At 37.1% G+C, this 16,051-nt stretch overlaps 1 protein-coding gene across 1 annotated transcript; it reads left to right on the top strand.

Moving 5' to 3' along the window:
* Positions 1-12,835: 12,835 nt before the first annotated feature.
* LOC137718661 (uncharacterized) lies at positions 12,836-15,087 on the top strand. The gene has a single exon (XM_068458212.2). The coding sequence runs from the start codon at positions 13,453-13,455 to the stop codon at positions 14,689-14,691; it is 1,239 nt and encodes a 412-aa protein (XP_068314313.2). The 5' UTR covers positions 12,836-13,452; the 3' UTR covers positions 14,692-15,087.
* Positions 15,088-16,051: the final 964 nt, after the last annotated feature.

Below are 16,051 nucleotides of genomic sequence, written 5' to 3'. Positions count from 1 at the left end.
CATAACTTTTTCATACGTTGCTCAATTTGGGTGTATGAATATACCATGGTGATCTACACGACGTCACGAACACGTGACAATTTTCAGAACTCAATTTGGAGATCTCACGCGCCCCCACGCGCCCTGTTCACGCGCTGCCCACACACGCATCTTCTTCCTCGCGTCGCCGGACTGGTTTCGCCGGCGGTGGGTGTTTTGCCGGAATTTCTAGGTAAACTTCAAAGTGTCATAACTTCTTCATTTCTTAACCATTTTCGACGTTCTTTATATCAAAATGAAGGTATTGACGAGACGAACACATCCATACCTGCCTTCACCTCTAATTCGGTGTGGATTCACCAGAAAAAGCCCCGAAAGCTCCGGCCAAACTTTGAACTTGTCGTTCTCCGTGTTCCTACGTCCATTTTTCACGTAATTTATACCAAAATGAAGCCCTAATCATAATCTACCACGTTGGACTAGTTTTAGGGCCTAAAAACAACGGAATCAAACTTTTCCAAAAATACGAAAATTCGGCCGAACTTACAGTTCGTGATCCCGACGTCCAAATCCTTCAAACGAAGCACTCCGAGCTTCCTTAGGACCTCACCAAGCTTCCTACAAGCTTCAAAATCCCAAAAACATCAAGTTTTACGTGTGCATGAACAGTGCACACGCACAGTGAAATTGAAATCCATGTTTTCCGAAGTGAAACTCACCTGAAATTGGTACCATCGTGTTCGTGTGGTCTTCAGGAGTACGATGGTGGTCTTAGATCCTTCGTTGGTATAGTTTTAAGGTGGTTTGTGGGTGGTCCGTGTGAGTTCGAAGGAGAGATAGAGAACTGACAGAGAGAATGAGAGATTTGTGAGCGAGGAGAGAGAGAGAGACAAGATGCAGAAATGGGGGAGAGATTTGAGGGATGTGGGATCCTACCCAATCCCCAAATCATCAAGTTATAACATATAAACCTAGTTCTAAGTCTTAAATTTAAGTCCCTAAAACTAATGAATATTCCAATTAACATTAGTTTAGGAACTTCAGGTAAAAACCAATGCCAACTTTACGCCCCTTAGTCCCGTTTAAGGGCATCTTCGTAACTTCACGTCCTCGGAATTAAAAATTTCGGGACAGGTTGTGACAATACCCTTGCATATCAACGCTCAGGATTAGAGTCTTTAAGACTCCAGGGTCCAATACCGTTATAGAAAAATTTAGGAAACAATTGAAATAAATTGGTCATTCACTAAGGAATGACTCTACTGAACCAACATGGAATTGACAAAGTTTATCTGTCATATATTTCCCAAGGATAGAAGTATCTAACTCTGTTCTAGTTAACGGTTTTACCACTACTTGAATTAGACCAACATGCAAATAGTTATGACCATTTTGCATACGTTGATCTAATTGATTTTGGAAAAGCAATTGAAAATCTGCACTGGCATCAGTATCAGAGATTGTTTTTTCAACAGTCTTAATTGAGTAATTCGCTCTGAATTCAAAAGATCATTTTTTAATATATATCATATATCGGGACTTTAGGTATGTTCCATTTTTCTAAGTCTTTTCCTATATTACATATGTTACTTCTTCAATATTGTTTACCCTTATGGTCCTTGAGCTATCACTGTTATGAGAACAACTACTGTTACTTATAGTCCTTTTACTCAAAGATCTAATTAAACCTGCCATTAGAAGAGAATTTATCTACTTCTTTGTTCTCTAGGTGATGTTTGGACAGCAGCATTGCCTACGCCTAAGAAACGCCTAACCTTGGATAAACTGCGATATGGCTCACTGACGACTTCCCTCCACCTTAGTGATAAGTTCTTGCAGAGTATATTGATCTAATAGTGAAGTTTAATTAAATCTACACCACAAAACATATAAATAACAAGTTTTGGCTCTAATACCAATAGTGGCCCATAGTCATTTGATCTTGCTCTTCCTATGAAAAGAAAGAAGATAAGAATATTTAAAATGTTGTCTGATATCAAGACAAGCAAAGAATTATTCTACGTTTGAATACTTGGCTACGTTTCTTGTAGTCATGTCCGTTGGTTTGATACTTTCATTAAGAGTCTTTCCTTTTGCAGTTCAACCATGCCAAGTTGAGTCAGATCCACTACATAAAGTTAAGATGCCACCCACTGTACAAGGCTACTTTATGGTGACCCTCTACTTCAGCAGCACCTGGAAGATTTTCACTTTGTCATTTTGTTTTTAAGTTTTGTTATAAACAAAGCCTTGATGCTCAGTTGTTTACAAGCTTTTCTTGAGATTGTAAAAAATTTAATCTAAATTGTGAGAGTTCTTATGCCTTTGTTGTAACTATGCTCTGTGCGCATCTTTTTTATTGAAGATATTATAATAAATATGAGTTTGCTTTATACTTCTTATATCTCTTTTAATCCATGCTTCTTATTTTATCTATTTTATTTTTAGTATTCAATCTCCTGTTACTTTATATTTGTTTACTTCAATTGTTATTCATTTGTTATTATGTTTATACATATATTCTCTTCCTCTAATTGGGTACTAAGCGGAATATCCTACAAATAAAAATTTAACTTTGCAAAGTAGACTAGTCAACTAGTTACAAGTTAGTCAGTGATATAAAGTGCAGTTGAAAGAAAAAATCCTAATTGACCAATATGTTCAACTAATCAGAGTTTGCCCAAATTAGTTTCACAACAATAATTCCTAAACTTGAACACGTTTGCATATCAGTCCATTATGCAAATAGCAATGACAAATCAATTATGAATTAAAGTATGCTGGATTGACTAATCCAGCTCACTAGTCAACTAAGTACATATTCGTCAGTTAATCAAACGCAAATATACGAATCAAACTTGGTTCACTACAAGTTATCCTAGTCAACAACAATTGAGCTCATTGCTCATAATATGCAGTATAAACTTAGTCTCTAACCTATATCAAATAACAATCCATATGATGCATGAAACATATGCAAGTAAATAAGATATGTGGACAAGTTTTAGAAACAAGGAACGCAAGAAGTTTTTGGTCAGAAAAACCCACCTCTGGGTTAAAAAACTGGTCTCACCACTGAGTTCAATCCACTAGTGTAAGCAAGGTTCATACAAAGACCACACAAGCTCAAGTCCTAGATCCTTATCTACGGAGCAGCTTTACCTTTGTGCAACTTTACCTTACACTAGATGGATTCCTCCGATCTTCACGAAGGGGGCAGCTTCTCCTGAGCTCTTCACCTTGTGGCACCAAAATGGTGTTGTCTTCAGTCTTCACAAGATGATTGCTCCTCCTGAACTCTTCACATTATGGCACTGAGACCAACACACAAACTATGCCTATGATGATATAGCAATGATATACAAATCTAGATTTAAATATCTAGTCAGTTTCATCAATCAAACACCTGAAAGATGAAACTGACATGAATCCAACAAGAGGCCAGTATAAAGATTTGAAACTTAAAGAACTTGACCACCAAATTAAGACAATACTACCATAATGCAATTATTGGGTGTTTGATGCATGAACATGGTTTTGTGGCTAGGGTTTCAGTGAAGAACACAAGAGGTAGCTCAAAGCTAAAAACCCTATTTTCAGAAAATGTAAACTTCCTAGCCAAAACAAATGAGCAAATAAAAATATTTATGCAAGCAATTTCAAAGATAGATTTACGAATATTCATGAAGAATATTACCCAGAAAAATGCTTGATGCTCCTAGGAGGTTTAAGGTGGAGATGACAAACAATGTCTCTCTCTAAAGTTAATCTCACTCAACCAAAAATAAATGAAACCCACATAATCCTAATAAAGGAAAATGTTTGTTTTAACAGCCAAAGACATAAGGGACACTTGTCAAATGTAGAAGCAATCTGAGCAGGTCAATGGTGAAAAGTTCAGTCCCGTATAAAAGGTGTCAATTAGCCCATATGGGCTGCCTTAAATTGTGTACCCAGCTAGCTGGATAGCAACGAGAAATTCTGATGAGACAATGTCACTAGTCAGAATGAACTCAGGTTTATGCATGAATGCACATGTATGAACAAACCTTTTGTGATGATGATTGCCTTCAACAAATACATTTGGACACAATATCCAGCAAGATGAATCAATACTGGAGTTGTAAAACAAAAGACAATCTAAGAGCATGTGTGGTGTCATTTACAACTTTTGACAAGAAAAGCCAAATAACTAAAACTAGACTTCACACTTCCAATTTACAAATTTAAACAAGATTAGACGACTCTGACATCTATTGCCATTATTTTGTGTGTGTGTGTGTGTGTGTGTGTGTGTGTGTGTGTAATATTATTATACAAGATGCTTAACCATTCTCAAGACAATATAACTAATCAATGCTACACTCACTAGTAACGAATAGCAGGAATCGCATACAAAAGTTCATAATAAGTTAGCCAATCCACTGATGAAGATAAAGGCACATATCCTGAGAAAGAAACTCTAGCTCGACGAAGGGCCATAGAAGTGTGCGCTTAGTGCATTAATCAGGCTATGAAGTGAAGGTCACAGGGGCTATGAGATCCGATTAAGCGTAGGAATTAGTGCTGGAAGCCCTTATTGTAAGCATAAAATTAAAAGTAGCCCTAAGCTTATAAATAAGCTTAAGATAGTCAAGATGGGTGGAGTAGGGCTGGTTTAAGACAAAATAGACCGATCTCTATTCTCCTACTTGTATTTACAAGGTTTCCCACTCACTCTATTGAGTTACAGCCCTTGTTGGGCTGATCTAAGTCTTCTGACTTGGATTGGCATACTAGGGTCCAAAGACTCCCATGCTTTCCGTTGGTTAACAACCAACCACAACTCACTATCTTGCTTACATTCTAGAAACAGTAGCTTCCGCGCCCTTCCTGCATGCTGAAATTGATGTGAATGACCACTCAGTCTTAAGTTAACAGCTTGTAATTACATAATGACAATCAAATCAACGAGCTAAAGCCATGCGATGGACCTGAATGCTTAAGTTACAGCCTTCCACACCAACAATGATAGGTTACCCCCAACCCACGGGAGGCCTCTTATTTCTAGTCTACATCAAGTACATTGAATGCCTCACAATCAAAATCAAAGAAGATAGGTCAATGAGATGTTTGGGATGAAACCTGAGTGGATTCGCGATAAAGCGGAGCCTCCGGAGGTATGGCGGCTTGTGTTGTGCCGTTATACACACACACACACACACACACACACACACACACACATATTTGGGCTAACTATATTTTACACTATTTAGGTATAGGGTGATTTTCAAATTAGGTCATGAAGTTTAACTTTTCACATAACACCATGAGATTTTAAAACTGTTCCATTTATGAATTATCTAACGATTTATTTAAATCTTCATTAAATTAATGATATGGTGAGCGTGGAACTCGTAATTTGATTAACATGTAAGCCATATTTCTACAAAGTTGACTAAAAAAATCTTCAATTAATGGATAATTAGAGGTCCAAATAGTAAAAAATCATGTTGCCATATACATTACATCTCTTATCCTATCTGTGTGTGTTCCACACGTGCAAGCAGTATGTTACCTATGTACTACCCATAAATTTTGGGCCTACAACTCTTAGCTTTGAACACGTGATATATGAGAAAAACACGAGTGCTATTCTATTTTGTGTTTGCCACAGTGTGCGCAGCATCCTCTATATTTGAACACGTGATATATGAGAAAAACACGAGTGCTATTCTATTTTGTGTTTGCCACAGTGTGCGCGGCATCTTCTATATATATATATATATATATATATATCATTTTTGTGTAAAATATTTGTATGGTATGTGCGTGTTGCTGGAGTTTTAAGCTATAACATGGAATAGTTCAAGCTTGTCTTATTACTTTAGGCACAAGAACTTAGAATTGTGCAAAGCAGTTCATCTCAATCCATTCCCTGGAGTGCCCACTAGCAGCAAAGCTATGGAGAATGGTGGACAAGTTTCAATTGAGAATGGTGGAACAATGGTTATGTGCCCAATGTCAGCAAAGCTATGGAGAGGAAGGAAAGGATTGTTCAGTGTGTGACTAGGCATTTGGGGATTGAAATGTGGGTGTTGGTCAGTTCCTATGATAACGAAGGCAAGACGCTTGGCTGTTTTTACAAAAAAAAATAAAAAAACAAAAAAATAAAAAAAAAAATAACAGAGAGAGAGAGGACACCATTAAATTATGCTAAGTGAGTGGACAGGTGTCACAAAACTAGGGAGGCCACATAGAGGCTACAACCCTTTTTAGGTGCAGAAAATTTGAACTCAAACCAATTGCAATCTTATTTTTTAAAAGAAATTAGATCATGGTGAATTATGTCCCAAACAGATCATATCCCAATGAATTATGTCCCGCTGCAGCCACCATTGTTGTTAATCATCTTACCAACCAAAGTCTTCAAAGTGGATAGATGTATGCAGGTCCACTTTGTCTTATGAATTGCATGAGCGATGAGTATGTTATGTTGAGTAAAGTTGTGATTTGGCATGTGTTGTGTTACCCCTTTTTTTCTGCACCAAAGTTTTTTCTAGGTCGTTTTATTTGGGTAAGATTTTTTTCATCTTTGCATGTATGTTCCATGCATGTATACCTTTGCCCCTTGGTGGTTGTTTTAATGGATTTCATTCTTCTCCCTTCTTCTGCTCTCTCATCAACCACCACTCTACCTAAAAGCCAGCATTTTTGACTTTTCTCCTTCATCCATCACCATTCCTTTTACCTTACATAATGTACTCCCCATGCATTCTTCTGTCAGTCCAACTTCCTTTCTAACTCAAATTTGCCCAAATATGATATGGTTGGCCGTTTCTGTTCTATTGCCAGTCATCGTTGCATCGATGTACTGAATCTTTCAAAATGAAGAGCCAGCCGAACCGAATTGAAATTGTAGGAATCTGGATTGGTTTAAATTTCCTGAGCATATTTGGTTAAAACTTAAAACCAAACCAAACTGTGAATATTTTTTTACTTTAGTTTCAACTTCATGGATGAATCAAATTGCTCCTACCCTAGGCAATTTTTTATTTTCGATCAAACCCCCAAAATTGTTACTCATTACATAAACTTTAATATTCTATTAAAAAATGTTTACAAGACATAAAGAACATCAATTACAAAAATAATAATCCTAAAATAGAAAAATTAAAGAAGATCAAAGTTGCAAAACTAAAACATACACTAAAACAAAAATAAATAAAAATGAAATAGCAAGTCACTATAGCTACGTTTGGGGCAACCTTGTACTGCTAATGTAAAAAATAGTGGCAAAATTCAAAATTCAAACTGCTGGATATGTATGAATAGAGGGAGAAAATATGATGAATATTGAAGGAACATTCAAACTTAGAAACTTTTTTTTTTTTTTTTTTTTTTTCTTTTTTTTTGGGTAAAGCAAAGTTCATTCAAAGAACTAAAATATACACAAAGCCCACAATATACATAGATTCCTGCTCCAAAGACCCAAAGGCATAAGCTTTGGCCCATACAAACCCTAATACAAAAAGCCAGAAAAAACAAAAAAATCCTAATTGGAAAACAATCTACAGTTGCCGTTGGAATCCCATGGAAATCAGTCATCCAAACCCAAGGTTGCCTAAATCGCCCCAATTTGCGCACAATTCGAGTCATCATGATGAACTCCATACTTCTAGTCAAAGCATCATTACCTAAGGAGCTTCTAGATTGAAGTTCAGTCACCAAGGAGAACAATCCCATTAGAACGGTTGTGGCAGCGCACCTTCCCTTGCAGAATTGAAAATTCATCAGAGGAAATTTCATATTTGAACTGGGTATCGAGAACATGACTAAGAACGAGAGTTGAAACTGGAAGATCGAATAGATCTACACAAGGATCCAAGTTGGATATACAAGCTATCTATAAGGGCTATAGAAGATAGACCAAAGGAAAAAGGAAGGATTGGGGCTGCCACAGACCCAAGCCAAAGCTAGGATCGACGGCAGCAAAAGTGTAAAAAAAACTGAAGAACCAAGCTTGAAAACTGAAGAAAAAACACTCACACATTGGAGAGAAACTCCCTCACGAAATTAGAACAAAGTGGATTGTTAAGGCGCAAATTTTTCACAAGATACAATTAATATTATTGAAAGGGTGGTGTTATCCACACTCCTCTAAAGTGTTCGGTCGTTATATCGAATGAATTAATGACATAAATTAGCATAGGGTGTGCCGAATGAGTACGGGTAACAATAGTCTTGTTGAAATATTAGACTTTTATGAGAACAATTCCACTCCTAAAAGGCTCCCTGGGCTATAGGGAATTCAATCTCCCCAAGTGAATAGGAATTGCCTTTAGTGAACAGTAACTGCCCAAGTGCATCTCAATCCCTAAACTAAATAGCCCAGGCTATTGGTATTGAAACATTATTATTTTTTATATATAAAATAATAAAAGATAATTTTATTTTTAATTTCAGATAATAATAAAAGATTGGTTGAAAGTATTTGAAAATATTGAAATGTGGTATAAGGTGGAAAACCATGGTTACATATTTATAGTTTTTTAATTGTGGCTAATGTCAGCCGTCACATGGCCGAGAAGCTGGGCCAGTCGATTTTGGCATGAGTGAGCAACTGGGCACCCCCAGAGCCCAATGGATTGGAATGGGCTAGAGGAGTTTTGGGGTGGGAGAAGAGAATTTAATATGATATTCCCTAGAGGTTTTGAAAAGGGTGGAAGTGCTATGGTAGCAAAACTATAAGAAGTATCCAGAGGCATCATATATTAGCAAATAACTAAGGGTTGGTCCAATCTTTTTTTTTTCACAAGGGTATATTAGAGAAAGCCCAACTCTGCCATAAACTATGCAAAATGTGAAATCTTCAAGGGGAGGGGAACCCAAAAATGAGGATGGGCTTTGGAAGAGTTTCTAACTGGAGATCTAGTCTTACACCAATAGGTCGTAGAGAACCAAATAATCAAGTGCCGAATCCAAATAATGTTCAAGCAAGTAAAGCTGATGATGAAGATGGAGCCCCTAGGCAACATAAAAACAAGCAGAAGACCTTCTTTAGCTGATCAAGATAGAATCAATCACTACCAAAGAGAGTTTTCATACTTCATATGATACCTAAGCACCAATGCAATAGCATCCTCTTCAAAAGTGACTTAACTAATCTAGTTTAGGCTGTTGGTAGCTTGCTAGCTGAATTCTCACCGCTAAGTTCAGTGGTTTACGACATCAAAATTAGCCTTCGTTCATTTTCTAGTTTTTGAATTTGTCACATCTAACGTTCTGCTAACAATGTAGCTCACATATTGTCCAAGTTAGCATTTTTTTATGGAACATGAGTCTTTTTGGTTTGAAAAATCTCTTAACTTTATCCGAGACATTCTAGATGAAGATTGTGTTATGTTAATTATCTATATATCACTTCCATTTCTGCTAAAAAATAATGAAAAAATGTCCTAAAATTTTTATTTTCTTTTATTAGCGATAATGTACGAATATCATATTTTTGGTAACGTGTTTCGCCCTATTATTTTAAGGTTTTGTTTTATCAGCTTACGGTTCGATCGAGTTTCAACCGGATTTGTCCTTTTTGCAGATCCGCCGATTTTGTCTCAAATCTAGATGCAGGGCCATAGTTGAAGGGTTTCACGAGGTGTTGTAAGTTTAACACATAGCTCCCAATTTAAAAGGTTCCATGTACAACTCCCATTACCCTATATTCTAATTAAAAAGGGACCTACAAAAATATATTATATATTAATTTCCAGTTTTCTCTTAGTAGACTTTGATATGTTGCCACAAGTGATTATCCCATATGTTTTGAAGTTTTCACTGATATGGTTAGTGACGATTGAATTGATTGTTGATGGTTTTCATTTGTAGGTCTCTTTGCTTCTTTAATATTATTTGCAACGGTTGATAAACTTTGTTAATTGATAATGAGTTGTATTTGTAAGTTTTATTCAGAATTTAGTTAGAGTTACATTTTGGCATCAATATATTGTCCAAGAATATTAACTTATCTTCTTTGGAAGGTTATGGGTGTTATTAGGATATACAGCTCAAAATTAAGATGATTCAGAAATTAGGTTTATGCTACCTATTTTCTTGGTGTCTTCTTTGGGTTTGGATTTGACTTCTTGGTTGGATTCCTTGATTGATGGAGAGATTTTGTTAATTACCTATTTGATTAAGATTTGGATTTTCTTCCAATTAGTATTAGGATTCTCATTGTAACCTAAGTGCTCTAATTGGGTTTTGTGTGGAGGTCACCGTTTGGAGTCATAGTGCGTGGTAAACTTATGCTCATTCGTTTGGAAATTTGGTGAGACTTAATTTGTGTGTTAGAGAATAATTTGGGAGAGACTACTTCATTTATTATCGGTTCTCTACTCGTTTGGTTTAGGGTTTGTCAGTGTGGGATTTGGGTTGTGTTTGGGCCCAAATTAATAGATTAGGGCCGAGTAAGGTCATATGCTCAGCCCATGGTTAGACATCTTAGCCCAGCCCAGAATACTCGTTTGGAAATTTGGTGAGAGTCAATTTGTGAGTTAGAGAACAATTTGGGAGAGACTCGGTTCTCTACTTATTTGGTTTAGGGTTTGTCATTGTGGGATTTGGGTTATGTTTGGGCCCAAATTAATAGAGTGAGGCCACGTATGGTCATATGCTTAGCCCATGGTTAGACGTCTTAGCCCAGCCCAGAATACTCTCGACAAGTCCAAATTGAGGAATGATACTTGAATTGCAAGGGTGGGTTCGGCTAAGGTTTAATTCAACTAGGAGTCCTCAAAGATCAGGATGGTGTGAAAGTGTTCTTAATATTCTAAGAGTCTAGTTAAAATAAGGAAACATATTAGGTACTAGAAGATGGATAGGTTCACAATCCCAAGTCTGGTAGAAGTGATCGAGTCCAATTCATATAAAATGATATATGCTGAGGAAGACTATCCGAATAGGATTCTACCACACAAATTAGTAAGTCTGTCTTGTGCAAACTCTCGCTCTACGTGAAACCCTCTCAATCCTAAGAAAATACTAACCTTTTTAACTTTGTCAAGCACATCTTTAGTTGGTCTTAATAGCACTGTGGTTGACAACCGGTGATAACAACATTGGAGCCATAGAATCAAGTGACCAAGGAGCACCTTCAGTTAGCCTTAACAACACTGTTTCGAGACCGACTGGTTATTTATCCAAGTCTCGGCCAGTAAGAATTCTTTAAGCCCTTGTTGGAAGAGGTCACTTCATTGGCTTTCTTAACGAAATCAGGTGTTACCAGGTTACATCGTTTGACACATTGAAAGTCGAATTTATTTTATGAGGATATTCATAAGTGCATTTTAGAGTTCGGCATTCAGATGGCCGAACCACATTTACCATCAAGACACTTATCTCTTTTGAGTATTTGTGTCTGTATAGTCTGGTATTGATTTGGTGCACTTATATTTGCACAAATATAATTATAGCGATCAAGCCCAATGCCGACGATTCGTTAACTTCGAAGAAACTAGCAGCCTTGTCTTCGGGCTCTAAAACCCAGAGGCCGAGACGAGTTCCTTCCTCGGTCGCAATCACAAAACACAGAAGTTAGCAGTGCATTCGACACCACCACCACCATATTCATTTACTCACCAACTGAGCTCATTCGTTGAGTTGACATGCCCCGTATTCAACGAAATGACGTAGTTAGCTCATTAGCTATTTAGCTCGCGTGCCACGTTGGCTAAATAGTTTTTAGGGTCAACAAGTTGTGAGAGTTTAAACTCTCTTTTGTAATCTCCATTTGGTGAAATTCATCGTTGTGCTTCGTGCATGAACGTAGGCTTTTATATCGAACTACGTAAATCTCGTGTTATTTTAAGATTGTTAGTTTTAGTTTTCGCCTACGACGTTAATGTTTGATACTTTGTTAGAATTCGCTTCCATTTGCTCATGAAAGTACAACAATGGGTTCATTTAGAAGTGTTTTAAAATAACTGAAAGCACGTTTAAAGAAGATGTTTTTGGGTTCCAAAAGCACAACTATGTTCACTTTAAGTGTTTTTCCAATATTCACTTGCATTTTACTAAGGATTAGTTCTAAAAACATTTTCATCAAAAGTGTTTTCATCTATTTTAAAAGTACTTTTAAAGAGCCCTATATTAAAGATACCCATATTTATAATTTTTGCACATGACCTCCAAAAGTTCATCCAATAATATAATCTCGTCTCTTCGTCAAATAATTCTTATGTGTTTGAGTGTCTTCACGATAACTTCTTGTTTTTAAGTTTGGATTTGGTAAATAAATATTATAGAAAAGGATAATATACTTAATTTGATGATGAACAAAGAGAATATGATATTATCCCAAGGCTTGCCATTGTTACCTAAATTAGTTCATTTGATAATTATTTTCAGTGTAAACATGAAAGACATAGGCAAAAAGATAAGACAGGAGAAGTTTCAAAACAGTAATAGCGATAGTTTTCCAAAAAAAAAAAAAAAAAAAAAAAAACAAACAAACAGTAATAGCGATATAGATTGAGCCTAGGGAAAGTAGCAGTTTCGTTCCCTTCTAGCCTTCTGCCCAATTTAGTTGTCAGCCCGCCTCTTTCCTTGTTTCTACTTTCAGGTTTCTAGCAAATTCTTCATTTCACTTTTAATTCAATTTAATTTCTTAAGAAAACAGTATAATTCAATTATTTTTGCCAAATTCCTTTATAAAAAATTATTTTTTGGTAAATTAATTTTGTGAATTTCCAACCTTTAACTTTCATATCGCTTTCATCCTTTCACAATTCACAGTCATCCTCTCTCTCTCTCTCTCTCTCTCTCTCTCTCTCTCGCTCTCTCTCTCTCTCACTTTGAATTTGACCCGCTGCCAGCCACCGGCACCCTCCTTTTTCCTACTCCAATGGCGACCCCACCCAGCACTCTCTCTCTCTCTAGAGATAGAGGATCTTTCTAAGGCTTGAGAATTGAGCCCTCTCTCTTTGTCTCAAGAGCAGAAAGACTAAATAAATAAACCTTTCGTTCCTCTTTCATCTCTCTTTTGCTTCTCTGAAACCCTAGCAGTTCAGCCCTCCAAAACATATAGCGAAAAAAGAATCACAGAAAAAAGTAGTTCCCAAAGAAATCAAAAAACAAAAAGAAAGAAGAAAAGGAGACCCTCTCCTTCTCTCCGATCCATCCATCCATCCATCCATCCATCCATCAGTTTTTATATTCTCTCTTCTTTTAATAGAAACTTTTGGCTCTCCAACTGAAAGACAAGGAAAAGATTTTGCTTCCAATTTCAGATCTCAGGGCTTCAATGATAAAGACACGTTCCTCTTTCTCTCTCCCTCTCTCAAAAAGCTGTTCTTAGACAAGGAGATATGAAATATTTGTATCAGTCTTCCATTCACTTCACCATGCCTTTTTTCCCACTACCCTCATAATCTCTCTCTCTCTCTCTCTCTCTCCAAATAATTTGTGACCATCTCCATCTTCTTGTTCATAGTAGCCATGGATTCTGGTAATAGTGGAAGTATGCAATCTTCAAGTGGTGGTGAAGCTCAAGACCATGAAATCTCTAGACCCGATTCGATCCCGGTTTACTTGAATTCTCCGACCGGCCACTTATTTGCTTCCTCCGACCCAACAGTACACCCATCTCTCCTTTCTCAATACCAAAACCACCCACCCACTACCACAACACTTTTTGATCATCATCTCTCATCTAGTAGTTACACTTATGATCATTTCCACACAACATTGTCTCATCCCCAACCAAACTCATCAAACCCAAATTTCATCCCCAGCCCAAGATCCAATCAACCCAACTCCACCAACCCCATTCCCAACCCACAACCTTCATCAACTACTACCGAAGCACGAGGAGGACAGACCAACACCGTTGCCACCCGAAACACGAAGAAGAGGACAAGAGCTTCTAGAAGGGCACCAACCACCGTTCTCACCACCGACACGTCTAATTTTCGGGCAATGGTGCAGGAGTTCACTGGTATCCCAGCACCCCCATTTTCAGCTTCATCCTCATCACCATACGCTCGAAGACTCGAAATGTTTGGCTCCGGAATAAGGTCACCTCTCTACCCTTTACGTCCTTCGGCTCAAAAGGTCCATCAGCCAGCCCCATTTCTCTGTCCTTCTTCTAATTCTAATTCTTCATTGTTGATGATGATGAGCAATAGTATTAGTACTATGGTTGATGCTACTAATATTGCTACTACTAGTAATAATAGCAATGTTAATTTCAGTTCAACTAATTACCAATTACTATCTGATCATCATCAAAATCAAGGCCTCTTCCAAAGCATGCAAAACCCTATTCTCACATTCCAATCCCTACCACAGCAGCCTCCTCCATTCCATTCTTCAATCAATGTGCCTAATTTTGGGGCAAGACCTACCCCCCGGGGAGTAATTGATAATTTGGCCATGCATTCATCACTTGAGGACCAATTGGGTCCGAACCGTCATGGATCATCACCATATGTTAACACAAACCAGCTCGGTGGTGATGGTGTTGGATCAATAGACGACAGTCATGTAGCAGCTTCAGATGGGAATGGCGGCTGGAGGGATCATGGAGTACTTGGATCAAGGGATGGGGGATTATCATCACATGATCACCATTTGAGGCCTAGTTTGGACAAGTGTTTGGAGATGGGCAATGTTAATTCTACTACTAGAGGTGAAGGTGCGGTGGACTCGTGGATTTCTCCTAATTCAGATCACTAGATAATGTTAAATCTAGCTGCTGGTACTAGTACTACTGCTTGAAAGAGAGCCATTGGTCGCGGTGGTGGTGGTGATAACGAAGAACCTACATAGATAGCTGCTGTTCTTTTTATCATTCACCATTCAATCATTTTGCAGTGAGAAAAAAATCGAGGTAAGTGACGAAAAATGACTTAACCAATTATGATACCGTGACAATACTTAATATGACGCATCATCGGTAGTTCAATTATATACAGTTGTATATAGCTAGCTAGGTACCATACCTTCTTAATTTATTATATGTAGCTGGGATTTATTTGTAGGGTATGTATTTACAGTACCAGTTTTTTCTTTCTTTGTTTTATTGTATTACAACTTACAAAGTATATATTCATTCCTATCGTATTTTCGCCATTGATAATCACTTTTTAAGTCTTAAAAAAATGTGCTTTGGTTACTACTGCAAAGAGAATATATACACATATGGAATAAAAATAAACAGACAGTATAAGAATAATTAGAAAAGTCGATGCTCTGCGGATGGACGGATGGGAGATATTTGCCTGGAGATTTTCCTGCCGTTGAGTTAAAACATATTACGCATTACAAGCTACAAGCTCGATGTTAGATTATTTGTCTATGAATATTAAGTGAATAGGTTTAATGTATGATGTCTAATTGATTGTTTGCTGAGCGAGTTATGGGTTTTTGTACGTTTCTTTCCTTTTAGCTGGCTTTGTTAGTAACCTTTTATTACTAACTAATTCTTACCGTTGGAATCTGCTAACACACACTGTTTCATCGTTGTGTTACTATATCTCGTGCACTTTTGAAACATAGAAGTTATGATGGAGCTGTTGGTGGCAAAGGTTTGGGGAATCCTTACCTGCCGCAATCATAAATCATGAGAGTCATCACTAGTTTTTGTGCTCATTACCCCAATTTCCTTCCGTATTGTGGTAAAAGAGCTTCCATATATCTTCCTATTTATCTTTAGCTTCACTAGGTTTAAGAATCATAAAACCAGGTTCTTAGGATTTTCAATTTGATCAGTAATGTTTTTCTTGAGAACAAATGATAATTCCATTAACTTATTCCAAGAAAAAGGGCTAGGGTCTCACTAAACTTTTCCGAAGAAAATCACATGGAGAAAACAATGGGTTCAGGAAAGAACACCACCAATTTCAGAAAATTAAGCACAATTAAACAATGGGTTTAGGAAAGAACATCACCAATTTCAGAAAATTAAGCACAATTCGTTACAGAATTAAAACTAAAAACATGTGTAGTAATTTAATCAAAGAGATCGAACTATGCTTGATTTTAGAGATAAAGAAGGCAGAAAAGTCCATAAAATTGATATGCACATTTTTAGTTT

The sequence above is a fragment of the Pyrus communis genome, chromosome 8 (assembly GCF_041283825.1).
Source record: "Pyrus communis isolate YQ-2024b chromosome 8, ASM4128382v1, whole genome shotgun sequence".
NCBI lineage: Eukaryota > Viridiplantae > Streptophyta > Magnoliopsida > Rosales > Rosaceae > Pyrus > Pyrus communis.
This window is presented reverse-complemented; position numbering and strand designations above follow the sequence as displayed.